The sequence below is a fragment of the Betta splendens genome, chromosome 19 (genome assembly GCF_900634795.4).
Source record: "Betta splendens chromosome 19, fBetSpl5.4, whole genome shotgun sequence".
Classification (NCBI taxonomy): Eukaryota; Metazoa; Chordata; class Actinopteri; order Anabantiformes; family Osphronemidae; genus Betta; species Betta splendens.
The window spans coordinates 4,079,120-4,105,983 of NC_040898.2; the positions used below are offsets into that span (position 1 = coordinate 4,079,120).

A 26,864-nucleotide genomic window follows, 5' to 3' on the forward strand; every position below is an offset into this window, starting at 1 on the left:
ATATGCTGTAGAATCCAATATGTGCACAGGAAGAACGTGCACATCCTCGCAGGCCCTCTTTTGTTCACGATGACAGCACTGATTTTGAGTTCGAGCTCACGCTGGCCACATATCGGTTTGTTTCATAACAAGTTAGAAGGAGAATATCTGCCAGGTTTTTCAAATCCTGCTTTATTTTGGTATGTTCTGCATGATATGATGAGAAAGAGGAAGATGGATGTGGGAGCGTGTGTGTGAGTCTGTGAGGAAGTGGTTGCTAGTGTGTTTGTGTGTAGTGCTGTTGGGAGTGGGGGGGCGTTGAGGGGTGGTGGTAGAACCCAGTGGGTTTAATCGTCTATTTCTGTTGTCTGTTGGCGGCCACACACACACACACACACACACACACACACACACACACACACACACACACACACACACACACACACACACACACACACACGTACATACGTCTACACACTTCACAATCCCTCTAAGTTACATCATCATCTCTTGTGCCAAAACAAGCTGATTTCAAATATTTCAACTATTCCTCCATTTTTTGTGTTTGCGGTTTCATCTCTCTGCAGCTGCCGTCCTCACACATCAAATAGGACGGCACCTTGGTTCTTCAAATGCATTTCACAACAGCTTCTTTTAAATCTGGTTCAATTTTTCATGAAAAGCTATTATTTATTAGTTGAGTGTGGATTTTCTCCTCAGTTTTGTAAATGTGACCACAACTGGTCAAAATGCTATTTAATTTAGCCTTGCAACTCCAAACACACTATTATATAATGTATTTCACATAACAATGGATTTGTTAAATGCTGACAATTCAATGCGTCTCACAAGTAAGGTCTCAAACCATCAGCAGCCATTTGGCCTAAAATGTGAAAATGCGACACCATGACGAGAGCGAACCTCCTCGAAAAAAAAAAACTGGGGTAAAGAACGACGGCGTTCATTCAGTTCGTTTGGGTTCCGTAACGAACGCAGCGACTCGCATTAAAGGCCGTGGGAGACGCGAGATAGCAGTCACCCGGACGGCTGTGAAATGACTATTTGTGCCCAACGTGGAAACCGCTCCCCTGAACCCGGGGCTCGTCGGGATTGTGGGTAATCATGTGGAACGTTATTAACCTCCGTGATCCGGCAGGATCCTCACCGACATCCACCTGATTGGTTTATGTGATCCCTCGGTCGGCGGCGCGCGGGGGGAGGGAGGGGGGTATTTACAGTATCATGGGCTGCGGGAAAAGGGAGGAATAGATTTGGATTTACTGGATCGACATGTAATATAATGTTGATTGTGTGAAAGGGGGCGTGATGATTTTTGATTTAGACTAAAGCTCTGAATGCACAGGGTTCGAGACCAGTGACTCTCAACAGGTGGGTCGGGACCCGAAAGTGGGATGTTGCTGAAATCTTCTGATATGTTATGTCAACCTGACAGCATGATTGACAGCATGATTTTTAGCACATATAGTGCTGAAAATCTATTTTTAGTGCAAACCACTTATTGATTATAGCGTATGGCCAGATTGCTCGACCACTGGCGCCAGTGAATACGGCCCCTGCTGTTCATAGACGGGTCCAATTCTTCTGTGTTTTGTGAGACTGTCAGTCATCGTGATAGAAGCTGTTGATTACCCTTATTTATTTTGTGATACGGCACCAATGGGAGCATCCAGATGGACGGTGTCAGATACTTAAAGGTGTGTAGAAGCCTGGGCTCTGGCTTGATTCAGTCTAATTGGGAAAGGAGGAACTGATTTCATTGTTTCTGCACTTATCTGTCAAATTTAATTGGAAAATAGTTAAACCTGTCAGTTATTACACTATTACACATTTTCTCTAGGCCGACGTGGTTCTGTAATTGTTATTTTGGGTGTCAGACTAAAAGACCCTAATGTGAACAGCACAATTGCTTTCAGTAAGTTAAAACACACACTCACAGATGCTCTGTATTCACCGCTCATCTTTCCATTCGCAGGCTTAATTACCTCCCCAGCAGTTATAATCTTTTCCTAAACATTCCGAGATGGGAAGGATGAAATTTTAATAGGTAATTGCTCCTGAGATTGCGCAGGCACGAGAAAAGGCCCCGTCTGCAGAACGCTGCAGCTCCGCCTCTGTGTGTGTGTGTGTGTGTGTGTGTGTGTGTGTGTGTGTGTGTGTGTGTGTGTGTGTGTGTGTGTGTGTGTGTGTGTGTGTGTGTGTGTGAAAAGGCGCTCCTCATATCCTTTGTTAAAACTAGGTGACCTTGCCTGCGAGCTGTCATCCGAGCCGTCGGCGCGTCACATCTGATTGCAGAGTGTCAGAACAGAAAGAGGAGCTCCCGTTGGTGAGTCTGCACACGCGGGTGTCGGAGCGGGCGAACGAGAGCCGTGCATGGAGGGAAATGACAGAGCGGGAGGTGGTTACGTGAGGCGGAGCTCAGACTCCAGGTTTATCTGAGACCCCACTCCTGTCCTTGGGTTCGAACAAGCTGGAAGTTGCCTTCAACCAGCGTTCTCTCAGTGTTTCGCTGTTTGAGTGCTTTTGATTTGAAGCATCAGCAGAGCAATATTACCAGCAGTTTGATGAATTGAAAGATGAAAAAGGTGCAGGTTTTATCCTGCAAATCTCAAGTTGTGGCAGCAGTTTGAGAAAACAACTATTGGATTTCATTCTCATTGTAACCTGCTGTATAGATTTGACCTTTTCCAGCCACAGACATCACCCATGATCTCCTCACACTGCAGCAGCACGGATTTGTGTTTTAGGTTCACACCTCATCACTCCCGAGAAGTCACATTTTCACACTTCCTGGTTCCATTATGTTGTGACAAACACATTGTTTCAACCACACGGAAAGTGTAAATTGGGGGAGATTTTGCTCCCGCAACCTCTCTCTCGCCGCCTAATTATCTTAATGTGAGGCCCCTGAGCAGCGCGGCGACGCCATTAGTCTCCTGTTTATTAGGCCACAGTGAGGAAGCGGTGACCAGCAGACAGCAGCACTCAGGTACAGAAGGAGGCCGGCGAGGGAGGAGTCGTCGAAGAGACTGGTAGCGAGGACCGGAGGGAGGAAAGATGAAAAGGGGATGTTAGAAAATAGGTTGAGAGAATTTCTCCCCTTTCTGCATGTTTGAAATCCTAACAAAGCAGCGCTGTAAATTGGAACAAGCAATCCTTATGAGGGCATTTAATGAAATCACACCGGCGATCAAACGAGAGCCTCTCCGTCCCCGAGGTTTTAAAACCTCCCAGTGTGTAATTTCCCATCCTGTCATTGTTACAATAAAAGCAGCGCGGATGGTGAATATGTTAACTTCTAATCAGCCCCCCCCCCTTCATGAATATGAATCACTTCATTTACTTCTAGAAAGCCATATCTTGCATTTGACAGGTAATTACGCGCGCGTGTGTGTGTTTGCGGTCGTCCTCGTTCGCTCGCGCAGGTGTGTGTGTGTGTGTGTGTGTGTGTGTGTGTGTGTGTGTGTGTGTGTGTGTGTGTGTGTGTGTGTGTGTGTGTGTGTGGGCTCAGCAAACACCTCGCCGCGCGTGCCGTCAGGTGCCCGACGTGCGACGCGCCTCGTTTTAATCCTGAGTGGAAGGGGGCGATATTAAATCCATCCGTCTTCATCCGCTCGAGTCCGCTTTAAACGGGACTCTCCGTAAAGAGTCGGCGCTCGCTCGCTCGCTCGCTCGCTCGCAGCCATGGGACGAGCAGGCAGACGTCCCATCTGCGTGTTTGAACAGGTGCTTATCAACACGGCTTTCTAATTAACTGCTACACTGACTCTTCCTAATGAACTGTCGAAAATAATGAGTCAGGTCGTTCCAAATATTGGGATTATTTGTCAGTCATTCTTGTGAATTCACCAAAATTTAATTATTAACAAATATAGGTGTAAACAGCTTTTAAGGCCATGGGTTTAATAAGAATGGAGAGGCCCTCGGCTCAGTCCTCAGCGTTCCCACTGCTCCATCTATGGTTGTTATAACAATAAGAATCACACAATCCCTCAGTTACAGTTGTATATTAGGACAGGCTGAATCCACAGTAGCATTAGAAGTCTATTTAGGCTCCTGAACATGCAGTAGTGTTACGCTGTGTGAAATCCCCTGTAATCCGCTGCTGTTGTCAGAGAGCTTTTGCTTTATTACCGTTACAAAACGGGAAAAAGGACGCAGCCTTCTCTGGTGCCCACAATAAGAGAAACCCCACGGTGCTGACGTTGTTGTGTATTTACGGGGGAAGCTGCCCCATCAGGGAGTAAACCTGAGATCAGAAGATCAATTACATTAACTGATTAAAAGATAATTACACATATGGAACAGTTGAACTATTTAAGTACCGGTGAAAGTTAGACCTGCACATTGTGTGTGTGCTAAAAAGGTCTAAGGTAATATATAGATCATTTGAACCAATATAGTAGTTGAACTAGCTACTTTAAAACAATCCGACATGAAAACAATAATAGAATATACAAATACAAATACTATACAATACACATCTTGTATTTGTTGTAGTTGAAGTAAACCTGCACTGGCCGCTCGGCTCAATGTACGTTTTGAAAGTCTTGGCTCTAAAAAAGTCTGTTTTGCATGAAGTGCCCACTTATTGTGTCCCTGAAGAGCTGTAACCTTTTGTTTTAGTCGGCCTGTTTATCTTCACCTCGCTCACACACACAGACACAGACACACACACACATACACACACACACACACACACACACGGACCAAAATGCGGCCACACGTGTCCCAGGTCCACACACACACACACACACACACACACACACACACACACACACACACACACACACACACACACACACACACACACACACACACGTATATTCAGTTCCGGGCCCGTTTCACGCAGCCTGGGGGCAGGTGGCACATTCGCTTGGCCAGCTGACCGACGCCACCAGCAATGGTAAGGCACCGGCAGAGACCCCACCCCCTCCCCCCAAACCCAACCCTCCCCTCTCACCTCACACACTCACCATTCGCGGCGTCGCTCCCTCACACAGTGAGCGACCGCACGGCGGCTGCCTCGCCGCCCGCGGGCCTCGGCTTCCCAAAGGAGGTGGAGGCCCTGGCAGCCGTCCTGTTGCTCCCCCACACACGCATATGGACACACAAACACACACACACACGTTTGTGCACAGGCTCCCGTCCCGTCACCCCCCACCCCGCTGGGCGCTGGCGCGTGGATGCGGGACATGTGGCTGGGAGAAATGCGTCACCATGACAGATCTTGTGCCTGTTCGGCTGCCTGTAAATTACCAGCACGCAAACCGAGGAAGAGTTTTGTCTTCCTCCCTCCTGACTGCGGCGACCGCCCTCCTCTCGGCTCCCGGCGGCTTCTGGACACTGTTGCTTTTCCGCCTGGCACGCGTTGCCTCTCGTAGCCGAAGCTGGTTATGGAGCCTGTGCTTTCTTCTGCTGCAGCTTCTTCATGATCGTTTTTCCATTTCTCACAAAGACACGCAAACGTGTGCGTCTGTTTGCTGTATTCAGCTCGTGACCACTAATAAGCATCTTCAGGTTGGTCCAGTTACACAGCGAGATTGAGTTGTTGTTCTTTTTGTCCACACACTTTTCTTCTCAGCAAAGGTCAGATGCTGCTTTGCCTTTGCCAGAATCATCGGCGTGTCAACAAAGAGGGTTGAGGAGAACACAATAGTAACACGTTCAGTTATCTTTATGTAAAAATGTCCACAACTAAACCAGCAGCAATTACAATTCTGATGTTTAAAATGAGTTCAGCTTAAACCATAGTAGAGTTTTTTTAATTCAGTTACATTAACTTTTAATGAGAGTCAGGACGAAAATCACATTGACTCAAATGTGTTGCATTCTGGTTAAAGGAGCCTGAGTTTGTAATTTCCAATTGCCACTTTGTGACATCATCAGCTGTTCCATGTGTTGCTTCTTGCCACCTAGAGCAAATTATTGGCGTCTACATATTGAACATGAATCAGTGCTTCACTGGCCACTCATGCGTTCATTTACGTACACACCATTGCAGTATCTTCTCGTTGCAGGTTAATGAAATTCATAACTCCCATAGGTCTTACCTTATTGAAAAATCAGAGGGCATAAATGTATAATATAGAGTACTATGCCCTAATGATGCATTCAGCTGGGCGATATAATTGCAAGTACTCCTGCATGCAGATTTAGAAATGTCCCTGAATCACTAGCCAGCAGCCTGTAATCATGCAAATCTGTGTGCCTTAGCACATACGATAATCATCTCTGATCGCACAAGAACGACACTCCTTCGCTACTACTGCTGCAGCAGCTGAACTGGGAGAATACAGAAGACGGACATCCAGAGGAGGAGTTCGATGTGACTGTCAACCTCACCAGCAGGCAGCGATTAAATCACTGTCCCTCAGTGTGTGTGTGTGTGTGTGTGTGTGTGTGGTGGGGGGGGGGGGGGGGGGGGGGGTTACATACCGAGTCTGTGCAGTGTTTGACAAAAGTCTGTACAGGGACCGTCGATCTGTCAGGCCTCATATAAAAGTGGGAAGGCAGCCTCACGTCCATGCACCTGGAGCCCTGAACCGGTGAGAGCAGACAGACGTCATGCAAATGAGTGGATCAGTCTTGAAATGGGAGACACTGTTTTTGTTGATGGACAACGCGAAAGGCAGAGAATGAAACTAGGACACGGACAAACTGTTGTATCCACTTTGTGGACGCGTGTCATGTGCGGTGTCGCTCCAAGCCACAGCCAATTTACTGCAACCGCAACAATGCTTTTTAATACATTATATATTATTATTTAAATGCACAGGCAAACTAATTAAATATAGAACGGCTGTGGCCGCGCAGAATCCGCCCGAGGCTGTTTTATTAATTTTTCATCGCGCTGGGATTTCCACAGGTCAAATCTGGATTCAAGTTAAGTCTTTATGCTGTCAAAGCTCAAATCACGCGCGGCCGCCTCGCGTCGCCGCGGCGACGGACCGACTCCTGGTGCGAACGTCTCATCCTCGCGTTCTCAGCGTCATATTGGACCTGGGTCCGTTTGGTCCGGCTGTGTTTGTATTGATTTTAATCTGAGCCTGCACCACGTCCCCACAGTCCAATCCTCCCGTCTCATTGTGTACCTTGTTCCAACCAGGCTCTGCGTTGCCCCGAGGTCAACAGTTAAAAGCCTTTAAAGATGTATAATTCATTGCACGTTGCAGTTGCCTGCGCATCACATTAATGTATGACCCACAGATCCTATCTCCAGGTATCCCACTGAATTATTATGTATCTCGCACTCTTCCAGCTTCTTCAGTGAACGTGAAAGCCAATTCATCTTCCTGTAATCACAGCGTCCTGCTCAACGTTGTGTGTTCAGACACATCCAGTGCAGCAGTTAGGGTTTAAAGTTCCGCTTTGAGTCTTGAATGAGGTTTGCCTTTTCCTGCTTGTCAGATGGGCAGAGAGGAGGGAGTGGAGAAGCGCTGGGGTTCTCATGCATATTGTAGTTTGAACTTCAGGCTAAGATGCTGGCATCAAGCTGTCATTGCCCTATTAACATATTAATAATGTGATTATTTAATATTGATAGATGCAACTTTTAACTTGTGTATGTGTATGTCAATGCTTGTTGTAGAGTTTTCATGGGTTTGTTCAGAACCTTTACAAGCCTCTTCATACTGTATATGTGTGTGATTGCATCAGAGTCACATCGGCCGATCTGATCACCACTTCCGACCGCAGCAGCGGTCGCTACCAAAGGGCGGAGGGTTTTTACGAAGTGGTTGACTTTTGATTAAATTTGCAACACGTGTTTTAAACTTTAATAGAATGCTCTCGGTTTGAATGTCAAAATGCAGTTGTAAGACTGACTGCTGGCTGGACTGATAGTTGGCAAAGCAAGCCTGCGCCGCCATTACGGCTCCAGCATTAGCCCAGGCCTGAATTATTTACTGTTTTCTGATGGGGAGTTGCCAAGTGACATCTCAGGTTCCTCCATCGCCGTGTCCTCCACTCCTACACTGTCTGCCCATCTGCGCTCCATGGAATCCCACAACTGCTCAGTCAACGAGGGTGGCCGTTTCGTACAGTACAGTAGCAGCGCTTATTTATTTCTGGGATGATCCGTTAGCGGCGGAGAGAGGAGAGACAGGGGAGGGATGCCTTGTTTTTACAGAGGATAATTTTCCTCCCCAGAAGGCAGCGATTGGCATTAATTACCTAACAGGTGCTAACAGCGATGGAAAAATGAACCGCTTTAGATGCGGCTCATTTACTGTGTGCGTCTGTACAGTAGCGAGACTGTATAGGAAGGAGACACACTCAAATGCATTGTCACTGAATATTCCTTTGCCTGTGGCGTTCATCTGATCTCAGTGAGCCTGATTTTTAGATATATTTGCACGGGAACCCCCTCCTCCGAAGAAACGCACAGCTGCCAGGTGATCAGGACCCCCTCGCGTGACCTTCACACTGAATATGCTCTGGTCTGAATTTGAAAGGATGGCGTCACATACTGCAAAGGAGGCTTCAAATGACAGATCAGCCTTGTTAGTGATAACGCTGAGCCCCTCCATTCCAGTTAGACCCCAGTGGGTGAATGGGTTTAACTGAATACACACTGGTCTCATCGCGACACTGTCATATACCGTTTGGCTGATGACTTCTGATGTATTTCGCCTGTTGCCATAAGCAACAGAAGAAAGGAACTCCAGTTCAAATGCAGCCCCTATTCAGAAGCTGGAACTAGTAATCAGTAAACAATTGCAAATTGTAAAGCTGTTATTTATTTATATGCGCTGGATGAATGTTCCATCTGTGTCAAGGCTCACCATGTTCCACATTTGTGTCGGTCCCCTGTCTCCGCTTCTCGCTCCGGGCTCTGGGTTAGATTTGGAGAGCTGCTGGCAGGGCCCAGCAGGGTGCGGTAGTGGGGGGTGAAGGGTGGGTGGGTGGGGGGGGGGGGTTGTAGTGCTCCGGGTCCATATGAGGATTTCCTTATGACCTACTTCGTGCAAAGAAACCCCAGTCTCACCCCCGCTGCAGCATTCATCAGGCAGACTGGTCGCCTCGATCCCCCCCCCCCCCCCCGCGGAGCGACCCGGCAGAGCCCACAGTTGCACTGCCACTCGGCGGGACTCACACGTGCGTATCATCAAGTGCCGCTCACGCGAAGACGCCCGGGACCCACTGGCTCGTGCAGCGCGGTCCCAACCAACCCGCTTCCTCTGCCCCCTCTCCTCCATCGCTCGCGTCCGTGACCCCCCAGGGGAGCGTGGACAGCGTCATCCGGGCGGCGCGGCCCATCGATGAGCGGCGTATTTAGATTGGATCAAAAATAATAGAACCTGGACGAACGGGCGGGTGGCGGAGTGGCGTGTGGGGTTCACTCACGGGCTAATCTGGCCTTCTTAGAGCAAAGCTCCCTCTGGGCCACAATGAGCTCCCTGAAATAACGCCCTTCATAGACGCGAAGGAAGCACGGGGAAGGTATGGAATGCTACGCGTGAGCACGCCGCTGTTTCTGTTGCCACCGCCGGCCAAGGAGAAGAGAAAACCCGGGACGCTGACTTCGGCAACAGATGGACTGAGAGAGCAGGAGAGGATGAGGAGGCGCCGGAGGAAGAGATGACGGATAAAAGGGTTGCACAAATAATGAGGCCTGAGAACGCGCGGCCGCCACGTGCTCGCGTCAGAGGGGCATACGGCGGCGGCAACGGGGAGCGGCGAGAGGCCGCTCTGAACGGCGCCTGCTCGCGTTTTAATAAGGCCGACGGCACCGCGATCGGAACCCAGCGCCGGCCGCGGAACAGAAGGCCGAGGCCCGGCGCTCACAGCCGCCGGGCGAGAGAGAGAGAGAGAGAGAGAGAGAGAGAGGCATGAGACAGATTATGCCGCCGCGCAGATGGAACGCGGGGCCGCTTCTTCCCGCCTCGCTTTGACTCACTCCGTGGTTGACGTGGTGTCTCGTGGCTTTTAGAAGCAGAATCGGATCACAGATTTGATGGCACTGACACAGGAGTGGATCGACTTTCAAACGAATCACATCAGTGGATACTGAGAAAGCCTCCTGTTATCAGCAAACCATATAAGAGGTCATTTGCGTCGTCGGTGTCCAGATGTGGACCCAGAAGCGCCTCTGTGTCCCCCAAACGCCCGCGTCATCGCAGTCTGACACTGAGCGCCTCAAAGCTCGCATTTATCTCCCAGCTTCGCCTGAATTCTGCAGTTTATTGTCTTGCGTGTCGCACCCAGCTGCTCCTGGCTGGCAGACTGGCTGAGGGATGTGCATGGAAGAATGTGCCTCCAAAAAAAAAAAAAAGGCCCCTTGCAGCTGTGAACTGCCAGAGACTCAGCCCAGGAACCAGGTGCAGCGGGCGAAAGCTGCCGGACTTTAAGGTTCTCCTCAGCGAAGCCACGGGAGCAGAGTCTGGGTCAGATGCATAGCAAACGGGGGCCGCACTCTGAGGTTCTACTTAATTAAACCTGATCAGCTGTCAAAATCCTGCCCTCAGTCTGTCGTGTGTATAATAATAGGAGCTGCTGGATCCATTTTAAACCCTATTAAAATTGGATTCCAGCTGCAATTCAATCATTCGGACAAAGGGGAATCTGGAGTTAAGCTCCAAAAAGCGATGGCGCTCACATCTGCCGTTGCTGTGGATCTCCCCTGAACTCAAACATGGAGTCCATGTACGTAGCTTAGTCCGAAAGCTGGAGTTCACAAGCGCCATCCCGCCTGAAAGCCTCCATTTGAAACCCCACATTTTGTCCCTATCGGTCAACGCGAACGCCGGCGCCCGACTGACAGGCTCTGGCCGCGTCCTGCCCGTCTCCTTCTAGTAGAATGTGGGTCGGCGCCGCTGACATGTTGTCAGGGGTGTCAGCCCACCTATGGAGACACACATCATTAGCATCACCGTTCCCCGCGGCCGCCCTGTCTGTCGCGTCTGTCTGCCTCACTTTGTCTCCAGCAACGCGGTGCCCTCAGCTGATTGGCCCGGCGCGCCCACCGCTGAGTCAGCACACCGGACGGGGTGAAGCGGACGTGCACACACAGCAGCGCGGCGGGGCCCAAAAAGTTGGAAGGAGACGAAAATGCAGGACAATTGCAGGTGCAATTAGTCCAAATGAGCTCCTCTTTTTTCGCGGAGCAGGTTTCCGTCATCTACTGAACAAGGAGCCAGGGAACAGAATGTGTGGAGTGTGTTTTACATGGTTTGCTGTGAGGAGTGATTCATTATTTGACTGTTTGATGGTTATATTTAATTATGAATCCATCCCAGGACAGATACTGGGTCATTTACAGTCTCTCTGTGTTCTGAAAACCAGGTGATGGGTCCAAACCATCTGAAGCGGCTGCTGTGTGAGTGTTAGTCTAAAGCTGAGCCCTCAGTCATCACAAACCCACTGTGGGTGAAAACAATTATAAATGATGCTTTTGGCTTCACTTTCTCCTCATCACCAGTGGGTCACAACCCATCTTTCAGTTCACCAGCAGAAAAGGTCAATGTAGTGGTTTCCTGATTTCTTGCAGTTCTGTTTAACTACAAGAGCCATGATTCATTTGAATGCACTTACAGTAGAAATGGTTGATCCCATTTGAGGAAACTCAAACAAATAGCTCTTGGTTATTTCTAAAAACACAAATGAATCAGAGCCAGAGCACTTAATTAATCCCTGGTTCATGTTCAGATGATCGTAGTGAGCAGCACCAGAATAGTTTTTAGACACTTAAAACGCTTCTCCTATTGACTGTGAACATGAGGTTTCAACAGCTCGGCCCATATGTCTGAACGATGTCTCACCATTGATCCGGCCGCTCGTGTTAACAACGCCCTGCGAGACTTGGGCCATTGGATCGTCCCGTGACATAACTCCGCGAGAGGGAGACAATTGTGGCATCGGGCCGTTCTGAGTGGGAGAGAAAAAGGGATGTGGAACAATGCGAATTGATAGCGCTTCAAAATGAGGAAGGTGTGACGGAACGCTCTGATCGCAGAAGGTTCCGAGGAAGTCATTGTGCTCTCAAAGGCGCGGCGAGGAACAATTAAGGCGAGATAAGCTCTTCCCTCCGCTATCGTTTCCCGCCGCCATTTCCCAGGACGGTCTTTTCTACGATACGCCTGCTCTGCGTCGCTCTGTCTGTGTAGTGGCCGGGCCTCCGGAGAGTTCCCGGAGACACGCGCAGAACCGGGTTCCTCTGCGCTCCTTCGAGCCCTGTCCTCCGAACGTCACGAGGCAAAATGAGCCGACGCGTTCGTGAGCGACGCAAAGCGCGGCCTCTGCTCCTGATCAGCTGTGCTTTAGCTTCCCTCAGCTTCTCCGGGCTTCGAGTGCAGCTCCGTCTGACCTTCGCTCGACTTTTAAAGCTCTCCTAAAAGCCGGGCGCTCTCACCTTGAATCTCCCGGGGCGTAAGCGTCGACGGCGGATGTTTCCCGCCTGTGAACCTCTTTGGCCTCTGCACTTCACGCTCGCCTCCCGCCGCTGACAGCGCCAGCAGGTACTGGACCCACGGAGGCCCCAGACATCTGTTCCTCTCCAGCTTCCTGTCGCTGTCGCTCTCTCTCTCTCTCTCTCTCTCTCTCTCGCTCTCCAGCTCACGTTTGCAAACCTTTGCAATCAGAAAGCCCCGATTCCGAGCCCTGTCGGCGTCTGCTGGGTACATTTTCCCGCGGTCAGAGGTCGCGGACGTGCAGCAGGGCCTCTCCTCGCTCTGCGATTCATGCTGTGACTCCAAGGGACCATGACAAGAAGATGCCATGCTTCTCACACTGTAAACAGACGGGAGGGCAGATCAAGGCCCCACCTCCCACTCTACACAGCCAGGCTTGTAACAGAGGGGCCCCAACTACTCCTCCTGTGCAATGATTGGTAGTTTTACCTATTTGCTATTCACTGATCAATTTATTAGGTCTGTTCTGAAATCCCGAAAGTGAGTCGCTCACGCGCTCGACGCGCCTTTATACGGTCGGAAACCGGAGCAGGGCTTTCAATAAAACCTGCGCCCGACGAAACTGTTACAATGGGAACGAGAACAACCTCGCAGAAGGCGCGAAGACACATGAGGAGTAAGTGGAGAGGGACGAACTGGCAGAGCAACAAAGCAGCAGGCAGCATAATATAGGTTGCATAACAATGACTTTTTCAGTACAGTACAGCCGGCCTGCCTGTTGAGATGTGGGCGCGGGTGACTGCGGGACAATGTGAACTTGCCGTGTGCTGGAGAGAAAATACTACACGAGAGGATACTGTTGCCATGACAAGGGAGAGAGAGAGAGAGAGAGAGAGAGAGAGAGAGAGATGGAGACGGTCGAGTAACGACCGAGAGGCAGAAAACGCAGAAGACGGCTTTTACATGTGCGGAGCGGGAAGAAATAAGGATAATAGATGAGTCAGCTGCTTACGATCTTAGCGTGATATTACAGCGACTGAGACGGGCCGGGCGGGAGATAAAACACACACCTAGACGCTGTACGTGCTCAATTCATTCTCTTTTACCCACAGAACACACATCAAGAGGCGGACGCGATCCGCTTCAACGCGGCCTTGTAGGTTTGACAGGCTGCTCGCGTGACTGGCTGTGAGCTCAGCATTCATATGTCTCATCAGCGCACTCATACAGTATTTACGGTAACCCAACGCCTTCATCCTGCACCCTTTCATCTAAGTGTCTATAGAAACAGTCCGTTTCTCAGCTTCCTGGTGTAATTTACTGTAGGATGACTCAACCTGGCGCTAATTTAATCTGCTTCTACAAACAGACTCAGGAGTGAACGGAACACGCGGAACAGGAAGTCGGCAGTAATCTTGCACAGGCGAAGGCAAACGCGTGCCGTAGCCGCAGAACCAGTGCACACGTGGCCGGTTTCCAGTTGCGTCAGTCAAGGTGGTGTTTGTTTTCCCCAAAGCTGAAGGACAAAAGGTGAAAAATCAGTATTCATTGTGAGGGAGGCTGGTGGTGGGGGGTCACAGGAGACAAAAGCTGGAGCTGGCGAGGGGTCGCGATGAGGACAGATGGGACGAATGGGAACTGTGGGATCGGTGAGTGTGGTGACCAGCATCACGCATCAACGTCTATTGTTTGCACTTCAAATTAAAGATTATTCACGTTGCATAAAATGTTTCAGAGGCCTGTTGAAAATAAACTGCGTGAATATTGATCAATGCTTTTTTTCGTTACCCCCTGTGACATAATTGGTGCAGCGCTCTTTTTAAATGGACCATGTGATCTCTTACACAAGACAGAGGTGATAGTTGCTGCTCTGTGCCTCCTCTTAAGAACGGCAGCTTATGTAATTATCGATCTGACAGATCTGTCCACTAGGTCCTAAAATACTATTTGGCATCGCACATTTTCTTCCTCACATCTTTAGGTTTTCCCACCAGCTCACGCTCACTTGGAGTGAACACAGCATCTGCTGTGCATGCGTCCATTACAAAGAGGCCGTCTGATTGCGGTGACCTCATGGCCTTTCATCCAGCACAAAGACAGCAGTCCTCCATCACAGTTTATCTTTACTGCCTTAACGTAGTATATTACGGGTTAGTGCTGCTCCCCGTACTGTGTTCTGGCTGCTGTGTCCTGTGCTATGGGATGACTTGGTGAGGCACCGTGACCACGATGACAGCGTCCCAGTGCGTCACCCTGACCGGCATCCTGGCGACAGCTGTCCATCATCCTGTTGGCCGGGTTCATAGCAGGCGGAGTGGGGTTCTTCTAGAGTTCTTATGTAGTAGGCATATAAGGCGTGAGACGGTAGAAAAAACTGCATGAGATGAGATGAGATGAGATCAGATGAGATGAGATATTAGAAATATTAACTGCTTCTGAATTAATTATAAAAAAGTATTAACTACTAGTTTTATACCTGAATGTGTGTGTGTGTGTGTGTGTGTGTGTGTGTGTGTGTGTGTGTGTGTGTGTGTGTGTGTGTGTGTGTGTGTGTGTCTGCGAGCTACTTCCCAGAGTCCCTGAAAAAAGGCTGCACCTGCGCTTCTATAGGTTATTGAATTTTATAATTGTGCTTCTCAACCAGACAAAATCCATTACGAGGAGAGAAAAATCCTTCTGTCCACAGTCCCTTTCTCATTCCCCCGTCTCCTCTCCCCCCCCAACCATTGCACACCCTCAACACCGCCTCAGTTTCAATTTACTTAAATGATGTGGCTTTCATTGGAGCCAGTATTAGCGAACCGTTTCAGTACATCATGAGCTGTTTATCCAAGAAGTGCACCAGAGAGACACTTTGCAAGTGGCATTCAATCTAAAAACATGATAATTCAGCCTCATATTTTCCAGTTGTCTGATTCCAGCGTTTCCATTCCGTCGGTATGAGCTTGTTCACTCACTTCCATGGGCTTTTTTTATCACATCGGCCACTCTTGTCCCGCGCTTTCTTCTTCTAAAAGGCTTCGCGCTCTTTCTCAGCGGTCGTTCTATTCTGCTGTCTGTCAGCGCGTGCTCGATTCGGAGCCCGGGCAAAGTGATTAATTAGCAATTCAACGGCCGAGCTGTGCAGGTTTAAGGCCCGCGAAGACGCTCAGCGCTGACATAAAACCGAGGGCAAACGCTGAAGGGGATCGATAACGTGGGGCCGCGGCTGCGCTGCCGTCCTCTCTGTTGCTGCGGAACAACTGAATTCTACAGTATCGAGGAGGAAAAAGCTTTTGTTGAGTGTGTCCATCTTTTACTGTCCCGCTTAGATTGCTCTGTCTGGCTCTCAGCCATTCTCTTCAGCGTCTTCATCCTTTATGCATCCTCATCCCTTCTTATTTCCTCTGGGCTCCTAACGTCTTCTTACTTCTCATATGATCAAGCGGCATTGGGGCTTTTAACAGAATGTATTCACTTAGCAGGGATACAGCACCGTCACCTTCAGAAATGGGAATTTGCAATTACATGACAGGCTCAGCGCAGCAAGAGAACAATCCTTGAGAGAGTGTCCTCTGAATTCCCACACATATTTGAACATTCAGCCGTGCTTCAAAGTCAGACAGTGCAATTGTGTTGCGGCGGTTCCAGAAGCTGGAAGCAGCTCCAGCATCCTTCACGTCTGTGCAGACCTTTGTTTTCCTGTCGAGGTGCAGCCGTGGAGGAAGTCTGATCCATCCAGTAATCAATGATGGCCATGGTTGGGAAGGCCGCCTTCATAAGACGCTGGGATGTGGAGGAGTGATTGCCTAATCAGGATCAAAACATAAATTCTGCTGCAAACAGATTTTAGAGTTTCACCGATTATTTACTCAGAGGCTGCAAATTCATCAACTGGCTTTTTTTGGCTGTAGGCTAATGTACAGTACGTGCTGCAATGATGAGGGCATGCGCTCGCTTTCGTACACTAATGATTAGTCAATTAATTCAGCTGAATACAGCAGCGTTACAATCAGAGCGTTAGAGTTGGATATGATAGAATAGGAGAAGGAATAATTCAATACAGGTCAAATATAAACAGTTGGGCTCCAGGTGTGTTTTATACTGAAACAGCTCCTTTTACAGCGAATGTGGAGCAACGCCCCCGACTGGGTGGTTAAATCCGATATGACCTCGAGGGCTGATTGTGAAGATGCAGCAGGTTGAGTCATTGAATGCATCTGTGCAAATCTGCATCAAAGTAAAACAGGCTGTGACTTTTTCAGACGCTGCCGCTGTAGATCCAGGGAGAGATAAGTGGTGTCATGCGGTTTGTGTTTAAGCAGTCGGGCCGAGTCCAATGGATCAAGATGAAGTCCAAATGGATGCATAGTGACGCATTAACTAATGTACAGACTCTGGATTGGGTCTCCGCTGTGCGTTTGGCATCACTGCCATAATCAGCTGCTGAAGTTAAACTGCAGTTTAAACTGACTCTAACCTCGTCCTGGTCCTTCGCAGAGGGAGGCGCCATCAACAACAACGTGGGGCCGGTCACAAACATGGGCCAGCAGCATCCCTACCCTGCCCTCAGCCAGCTGGCTCACATCTATGAGCAGCAGCAGCATCAGCAGCAACAACATCACCATCAGCAGCAGCAGCAGCAGCAGCAGCAGCAGCAGCAGCAGCTGCAACAGCTACAGCAACAGAACAAGGATCTCAACAAATACGCCTCCCTGAAGGCTGTGGGTGAGTAACTCTCCAATCCTCAGTTTTTCCTCATGAAATCCTAATGAACTTAAATTATTAACAATAATAATAATAAACAGCTGCTGCATCTGGAGGAATCTTGGGGCTTCCCCAGCTTTTCTGTTGGAATCCGTTCATGACTTGCTTCATAAAATCCTTTACGAATTGTTAATTTGAGATTGACTTGTGTGGATCCTGCAGTCGCACTCGTCAGCGCGTTTATTCCAGACAGGTTCGGTATCTGATTCGGCCCTAGAAACCACTGCAGCCGCGCAAAACAGCTGCAGGATGCTATTTGTCTCCATTTGTGGCCTTTGTGCCGAAGAATAACCAGAGAGTCTGTGTCTGCGAAGCCTTTACAAACAACTGAGAGTGAAATATGGGATTGAGTGACAAACGGAGGTGCCAGCTACCACTGTGTTGCATTTGGGGTCATCTGACTCATCGGTAAACATGTTAGTAACGAGGTAACAGGCGGCGATGGATGAGCCTGTTTGTTTACGCCGAGTTCTGCGTTGTGCGAGAAGGTGTTGTGTAAGTGCAGTAGTGGTTTCTGACACACAAACAGCAGAGTAACGGATGACGGAAAGAAAATGAACATCAGCGGAACCGCTGATTAACGCTGTCGTCCTGAGGCCCTGGAACGTGGCATCGTCTTCCTTCACCGGTGTATTTTTAGAATCCGCATAAATCCGACCAAATATAATCATCAGTCAGATATTTTCAGGGCAGTTGTGTTTGATCGCTGGAAAATGTTCACTCGTCCAAAACACACAAAGGACAAAGGGATAATTTGCAGCTTATAGTAACATTCAATAAGAGGAGAGGGAAGAATAGAGACAATGACGCCTATTTGTCCACTGACAGGAGCTTCAATAAATCAGAGCGTAACAATCTCGACCCCACTTGACAATCAGTCGCTCTCAGACCGACGACTGATCAAACCAATAAACAGATGCTGCCAGTCTCTGGATTTATTTTTAGATATGTTTAGGGAATATGGCCCGTCAGAATCCCAGGAAGTGTTTGATCTAAAATAGAAACAAACCAAAGAAGGTCTAGTGTGAAAGCGGTGGCATTAAAACTTGTCAGCACAAAGAGACGGAGCTCCGTGTTTATGACGGTCAGTAAACGCCACTTTTCCAGTACATGCTTTAATTCTCCCACACGCGTTTATCTGTTGTTCTTTGACCTTCGCGCAGACAAACTGTCTAAACACCCACCCGTATGTTTCACACTGCGTTTGTTTGGACTAAAGTCACAAGTTACGGACACATCTTTGTGATTCGTGACATGTAGAAGTAACGTGTTTTGCTGAATAACAGCTGTACCAGATTGTCATTCTGGACTCGTACGATGAAAATAATAATGTGCTGATGTTCTGAATGCACCAGTTGCTCGGAGGCATAAACTGAATGTAAAATGATACATGAAAAATAAGCTGATTGGCTTCAAATGAGGACAATTGGGCAGAACAAAACGTTCAGCTTGTACATTCGGTTTTGCACAGACTGACTTGAGTCCGGGCAGAAATACACTTAGACCTTTTCCTCTTTGGCTCCTTTTGACCACACTCGAACCTTTATCTCTTCCTCTTAGCAGTTTTCTCTCACTCCTTCCTCCTTTTCTTATCCACCTCATGGCTCCTGGCTGCGTTCGGCTCCCTTTGTCCACCTCCTCCACACAGACCGTCTCCATCTCCCCCTCCGTCTATTTATCACACTACATATTGCTCCGGAAAAAAAAAATAAAAATCACTGGGCAGCTAATCTCGTTCCCACCTCATAGCGCCTCATATTTAATTCCATTTCTGTAATTGCAGGAAGGCGTTCCCACCTCTCAGGCACACGATTGACTGACAGATTTCCATCACACAAATTGTATTCAAAGAGGCGCGGACTGTTCGAAATGACTAGGAAACCATGCAGACGATGGAGAGCAGCAGGCAAACAGCGATGGAGACGTTCCCTTCTCCTCGCCTCCTCTCATTGTTTTCAAATAGGACCAGATATGGATTTTTTTTTAAACTTTTCTTTAATTGTCACTGCCACCGCTAAGCCTCACTTCTGTCAATCAATAACAGCACCGCTATAAGGTCACTTTATTGAATTCCATCTGCAGCTGAGGCACAGGCCGAGTAACGAAGGGCCCCTGAACACGGACCTGTGAGGCAGCCTGGAAGAGGACGCGCACTTCAGCGAGTACAAATGATCAATTAGTGCCACGTCTCAGTCCAATCTACTCTGGCACATCTAACGAGTGCGATAAATCCATGTTCTCACATGCGTATTTTCCACTTCTCCACGGACGGCCTGTACAGGAAAGCTGGAGTAATTGGGGATTGACGTCTGTAGAATTCTTTTCCATTCCTCTTGTTTTGTGTGGAGGACTTAGCAAAAGAGCTTTATTAAAAGGGTTATGTAAATTATATCTATATATAAGCTCAGCTGATATAATATATAATCCTCTTTATACTGAACATTCAAATGATTCAAATTCTTATGTGCTACTTACAGTGGAGCTTTTGTTCCTGGTGTTTCCCAGCTAGTAGACGCTGATCCACTGCAGAGAGCGGCTTCCGATTAAATCTCACATCTTGTGCCAACATCGATTAGGCCCGTGTTTAACAGCTCGGACGTAAAGCGCGCACGTATCAAAGCGGCACAAACTCCATTCTCCCCAGCATAAGACAATTGATGTCCACGCCGTAACCCAGGCTAATGGATGCTGGTGAGTAATGTGGCTCTGCGACACCGAGAGCCGCCCACTCATAGTAAATACTAAGAAATTTCATGAATTAATTAGGTTGTTGAATTTGCATAAACATTTGTAAAACCATAAAGGCACATTATGGAGATTCGGGGAGTTGGAAACTCTAAGGAGCCCACATCATAGTGAGAAACAACCCGACTCGCTAATGAAGAGCGGTTTGACCGGCTCTAACCTTAATAAAGTCTGAACCGAGGGACTGTTTTTGCCCGACGCATAACGCGCCGGTCTCCGTGGGACGTCGGGCCCCTCTCGGGCAGAGCCGTGCCGCGCTCCCGCTGCGGAACAGCGGCGTTTTCTATTTCCGCTCACGTCTCCCCGCTGGAGGTGCGCGACGCTGAGCCGCCCGCCGCCGGATTGATCCACCTGTCGCCCGAGCGGGTTTGATCCCCAGAGGCAGCCTGGCGGGGGACTCGGCGGAACCCCCCCCCCATCGCAAAGCAGTAAACCAGATTTATAGCCCCGGTGGCAGAGCAAACTCACGGGCCATGTTAACTTCATCTTCAAGGACATAGCGGCAACAAGTAATGACTGAATGTGAGTGCGGTGGTGGAAAAAAGGTTACATTTCACAGAGATGAGATAGACTGGAGGAATAAAGGCGGCTGACAAGAGAGCAGCCAGTCTGGGTCCAGGACCTGGTTCCTCGTTTCAACATATGGAGGAGACTTTCTACGAGGTTCTCTGTTGATCTCACGCATAGGATGATTTCAGGGTGTGGGAGTGAAGAGGATGTTTTTCGTCTAAGCTTCGGCTCTGCATGTGTTCCAGGATTGACGTGCCCAGTATATTGGTGTACCCACCACCTCAGACACCTCTCCGTCTGCTTAACATATTTATTGGTTCTCTGCTTTTCTTCTTCCAGCTTCCAAGTACAACGGTGAACTCTACAACAAGCGTCGACTGATGGTGGAGCTGCCGACAAAAGGCGGCCTTCCTCTCCAGCCGATGGGCAACTCGAGACCCTCCATGGGAAACATGTCGTCGGTCGCTTCGGCGATGACTGCCAACGCCATGGCTTCAAACCCCATGACCTCCAACACCATGAACCAGATGACCTCACTGAACGCGATGACATCCATGACACCCATGACGTCACTGACACCCATGACGTCACTGACACACATGACGTCAATGACACCTATGACTTCAATGACTCCTATGACTTCCCTCAATCCAATGACCTCCATGACCCCAATGACCTCCATGACCCCAATGACCTCCATGACTCCAATGACGTCCCTGGGCCCGCTGACACCAGAACCAGTGGCCACCTATGTCACAGAGATGCCCAGCATCTCCTCCATCTCAACTCTCCCGACAGAACGGCACATTTCAGTTGGAGGAGGAGGGTCACTCAAGCCGAACGGCCAGAAACCCAAAGTGAGCCACGGCCTTACTCTCCACAGCTCCCACAGCTCTCACAGCTCCTACACCCACGCTCACAGTCACAGTAGCAAGCCACCAGGACTCGGGGCCACCTCCCTGGCTCACATGGTGGGGACCATGCCCGGCGGCACCTCCCTGGGCATCTCCAGGGCTGCCGAGGCTGCCATGAGCTCCCGCTCAGCTACCATGGGCCGCCCGTTAGCCTACAGCTCCAACACGATTGCGACTGAGACAGTGAGCCGGAGGAAGGCCTACGGGCCCAAGAGGCCTCAGTGTACCGTGCTGGAGCCCAACCAGCTCCACGGCACCAGGGTCCACAGTCACAGCCAGCACTTCCTCCCAACACAGCCCTACTTTGTGACCAACAGCAAAACAGAGGTGACTGTGTGAACGAGGAGAACGGGAAGGAACGGAGGGGGCAAAGGATTGCATGTGGAGTGGGGGCACAAGTAATCTGTGAGCGGAGACACCAACTACAGCAGTGGTTCAAGGTGCAGACCTGCGTGTGACTGTGGAGGCTCGTTGCTATATTGTGAGTATTGTGTTGGGACAGTGACAGTGTCTGAGTGGCCCTCGTTGAACAATCAGAGAGTCCACCAATCAAATCACTTAATGGACTTATATTGCCAAGAGGATGATGTGGTTTGAGCACTTGTGGTGATATTAGCGTTGCCTCACATCTAATATCTGGTCTTAATGATGATAATAACTGAGCAACTACGCAGGCGACAGGGTGGTAATAAAACAGACCAAACCTCAGAAGCAATATAAAGGATCAGGAGTGGAGCACTGAAGCATGCTGGGAGCACATACTGTAAGTACAGGAAGCGTGTCCGCACACGGGGAGTTCGCTGCTCACTTGGACGTTTTCCCCCGTGAACCCACTGAGGGCTTTGAAAGCGGCAGACGGGGGCTCCGGACCGCCGTCACGGACGGACTTTGCGGCGGCGCTCCTCGGAAGCGCCCCCAGAGGCTCCGAGGGGGTGGAGGGCGTCGGCGCCGGCGGCGTCCCGCCCCGATCCCGTCGGCGTGGCGACGGCGGGGCCCGGAGGCGGGACGAGAAGGCGCCTGAGTGATGCTGCGGCAGGAACACGCTCCTCCGAGCACCAACGTAATACAGAAACATTCCCAAATATGCACATGCAGACGCACACACACAAACATATATCGCAAACCTAGCATATATTGGCACATGTTTATTTAAAGGATGACACAATAATTAATATCGACTGGTACTTATGTTTATCTTACATTTTAATTCAGATTTTAAAGGGCACCTAAAATAACAAAATCTAAATTATGGACAGTTTTTCTTTTATGCACACGGCTGCTTCCATCTATTAACACGCAGCAACTAAAAAGGCCGTGCTTGTTGTGGACTGTAGGACTTATTCAAGAAAGTGTGTTTTAATGTATTATTAGTTCAGCAGCAGGTAAAATGCGGGTCAGTTGAGCAACTACGTGGCTGAAATCACCCGCGTTGAATGTGAGCGCCGGCTTCTCCGGGTTCGAGTCACGCGGGTGTTGAGAACCTGCTGTGAGTCGTGAAGAAACCGGGGACACAAACACAATGGAACACGCTGCCGCACAAAACCAGGCTTGATTAGATCACTCCATGTTCTCATGCTCCAGCTTTAAAAAGCATCACTATCAGTGGGAAAGAGGAGACACTATCTGGGTCACATGACTCAAACCTGAAACTAAATGCTGAAGTCTGACAAATAGGCCAAATTTTCTGAGAGCTTCTCAGCGTGTCGGCTCCTTTTGTGCTGGTGTGATGCTTTTTAGCAGCTGCAGCCACTGTGATGATGCTGACCCTTTTATCTCAAATTCTGGCTCCTTGTCTTTAAGACCCTCCTTACATTTGCAATCAGAGAGTAAGGAACGCACCCAAAGACCCGGCGGGAACAGCCTGTTTTCGGCCGGCGCGAAGCCGTGGTCGTCGGAATCACACCAACAAAGGAACACTGTCTGTGGACAGAGAACAAGCATAAAAAAAAACAAAAACGTGTTAATTCTCCATTTGAAATCATGTAAATATAAGAGAGCGGAATGAAAGAACAAGATATTGGATTATTGGGACACGTTCCGCTGCTGCCGCCACCAGCAGTGCTGTAGTCGCTGAAGATAAACAGACCTCCACTCCATCTGAGGTGCGAAAAGGAGGATTAATCCGATTTGGAAAGTAAATAAATAGAACATATGAAGCAACTAAGCCAGTTAAGGGAGGGGTGAGTCTGGGGACGCTCTATTTATAGCTCGCGCTGTGGAAGCCCCGCGTCTTCAGGGTCACGTCACTGGAAACCCTGAAACTAAACTGATTGCGGTGGAACGGGATTAAAGAAGTCATCAAAGCTCAGAAATGTTTCGCACACGCACCTACAGACTCGCACGCACGCGCACACACACACACACACACACACACACACACACACACACACACACACACACACGCGCGCGCGCTCCTCCCGCTCCCACCACGTTGAGCAGCAGGCGTCGTCAAAACAGAGAGACACAGAGTCAGTACTCGTACTGTTACTGCGCCAGTTCTACACGAAAGACTGTGAAACTCCAGACCTTGGCCCTTTGTAGCGAAAAACGACATTATGCTATTTTATATATATAAATAGACATAGCCTTTCTCTTTGAATCTCTATCTTTTTGTCCTTTCTGCTTATACCGTACTTTTGAACTGTTCCTCTTTGCTCCCTCCACGTCTGAAGGAAAATCATTCGGATCTGTGAAATCGAAAGTGTGTGTGTGTGTGTGTGTGTGTGTGTGTGTGTGTGTGTGTGTGTGTGTGTGTGTGTGTGTGTGTGCGTGCGTGCGTGCGTGCGTGCGTGCGTGTGCGTGTGGCAGTGGAGTACAATCACGTGAATAATGATTCACCCCCACTTTAAAGGCATGACTTCGTTATAGCAGGAAACACACGGCGAGTGATCGATCATACCTTTACGTGTCCTCTTGAACACTTTCACTCTTGGAACGTGGGCGCGTGCGCTACAGTATGTGTGCGCGAAGCCGACGTTAGCATATGATCATCGTCTCGGAAAAAGTCAAAACTCCACCAAGCAAACCAAACAAAGCAAATCATATATAAATTGAGTTTGCAATCCCATAAACCAGTTTGCCTTCGGTGATAATCCTCCGCACATTTTCTTGTTTTTTCCTCCCGTCCTTGTATTTATTCCTTCCTTCCCATGACAGCTGGTGGTTTTGTTTTGTGGCACAGTTGAGAAGCGGGTCAATGTTTGTTTAGGATGTGCGTTATCAGACCCAATTGGCTTAATCCAGCAAGGCGGAAATGCCTCCTCGCCGCAGCCGTACTGCTGCATCCTTAAAGCCCATTCAGCTCTGCAGAGGCAGTCGCTGGAACAATCGGTGAGCAGGCGGAGACAGTTGGCCAACGACAAAACCCTCATCCGTCACCGCAGCAGACGAGACAAACCTGCGAGGAAGCGGGGAGTCGGCGGCGCCGGCCGGGTTGCAGTTGATAGGGTCCACAGATCAGTGAGTTCGGGAGGCAGTAATGGTGAAAAAACGAGACATGAATGGGAAATGATTCATTATCATTACAGGAGCCTCTCGTCTTCAGTTAAAGGGTGCGGGATGATCAATTAAAAGCCACAGAACATGATGAGATCCACATTTGAGCTTAAAAAGTAATAAATCATTTCAATAAATCATAAATCACCAGGCAACGAAGGAAGCTGCCAATCAGTCAGTAAATCCTGTCACAAACTGATTCTTAAGCTGTCACAACTAGAAGCTGGCACATAGACAGAGACAGACAAGCACTCAGTCACTCGCTGCTTTAGTTTATTCAGTCTCCAGTTACCCTGCAGGTACGGATACTGGAACCCAGTGGCTTTATTACATTGTACCAGTCAACAATCACTAATCTGCTCCTCCCAGCATTTCAACCTGGGTGTCAGCTGTAGTTTTATGCCTGCATCACCTGAGCCACAGTAACGCCACATTACTCAAATCCCATCATTACCACCGTTGTGCTCTCATTCTCAAAACCCAAATATCTGAATAATTGTTCGAGCTAAATATTGAATTGGGGAATTAGCTCTCCCGCTCGCGTTGTGGCAGAGGCTGCTGAGGTGTCAGATTAACGGCGGCGCCGACACAAAGGCAAGCACAGATTCGGATTTTAACGAAATGTCACAAAGCGAGACGGAGGAGGAAAACACCTTTCCGACGGGCGCGCCCACTCGCACGCAAAACACACAGGTAGCAATAACAAAACGGAGTATTACAGACGCTCAGACTCCCAGCAGCCCACACACGCAGGCTTTAAACAGAACACGGCAGGTGACGGGGAGGAGGGTTCCACGGCCTTCCTCCTCTGGAGACCCCCTGCTGCACCAATGCACATCTGGCAGAACAGAGAATTTCCCAAGAGGAGGAGGGGGGGCAGGTTTTATATGTCTCTCCGTCCACTTGTCAACGCCTCATATGGAGGATCTGAGTTATTGATTTAGCTAAATGTTGGCGTTCCTCTGTAAGTGGGTGTTTGAGGCCTGTGAATCTGATGACTGCCGGCTTCCACACAGTCACGCGCCCGACAAAAGCCACTGTCCTCGCGCGTTCGCGTTCGCGTTGCTACGCTACTTTCATTCACCGCCGGATCGTTATCCATGCGCGCCGGGACACACAGTACAGTACGATTGTCCGATTTTGGGGTATTTGTGAACATCCCATAAAGGAACCACTTGTTCCTTTCAGCGCCGTATACTTTTTCATTAAAGGACAGTAGGAGCGGTTCGATCCTGCTCAGACAGCGGAATCTGTACAGTACATCAGAACGACATCAAAGGGCTCAAACACAAGCTGAATTTTTACCTGACGTTCGCCTGCCGTTTCCTTTTCTATCACCACCGCCCACAGCATCTATATGAGAAAAAAAAAGATATACAGTATATAGCTATTTTATCAAAAGGGTTCTTGTCAGCCATGTTTACAGCATTGTACATCATTCGTCCTTCTCCACCAACCCCGAAGCTTTCTACTTATGCACACGGGGACAGAGGACCTGCAGCGTCTGCGACCGCTGGCGCTCGACATCTGTTCTAAAAAGGTTTCGCCGTGATGGTGTGCTTCATGTGATCATAAACGTGTACTAAACACATGGTTGCCAGAAGGACATGAGCCGCGGAGGATGTGGAAAACACTCCAGTTATTGACCTCTGGTGTGGTTCAGAGCCAAGGGATTTTCCATTACCTTTGATGAATCAATAAGCTATTTGTGATATGACTAATATCCATTAGCGAGTTTATCCTTTTATAGACCGAGTCATTGATTAACTCATTTTGGTGTTAATCATGCATTACATGCAAAGTTATACGAGAAACAGTTTTCTATTTTTGATGTCCAGACCGTTTGTGGTATAAACAGTATGCATATGTGTATAAGGATACATATGGCCCCCGACACTGCATTTATGCGTGACTAGTAAAGCATATTTTCTATGTTCGAGCCCCATCTCCCACTATTGGTTGCGCAGTAGCTTATAATATGCACCGTGATGCCCCATCCTCCTTTACTGTTTTCTGACTTTATAATTTGTGAGATTAAGTTATAAAAAAGCTGTATTTTGGTACTATTCAAATATTGTTAGAAAAAAAAAGAGATATAGCAGGTGTA

General features: G+C 48.9%; 1 protein-coding gene across 1 annotated transcript in view; it reads left to right on the plus strand.

Moving 5' to 3' along the window:
• Positions 1-26,651, plus strand: part of shisa9a (shisa family member 9a) — a 28,503-nt gene extending 1,852 nt beyond the window's left edge. The window contains exons 3-4 of the mRNA XM_029134989.3: positions 16,827-17,054; positions 20,688-26,651. Of these exons, the coding sequence (XP_028990822.1) occupies positions 16,827-17,054; positions 20,688-21,601 (1,142 nt within the window). The 3' untranslated portion in view covers positions 21,602-26,651. The remainder of the gene's footprint in view (positions 1-16,826; positions 17,055-20,687) is intronic.
• The last annotated feature ends 213 nt before the right edge of the window (positions 26,652-26,864 follow it).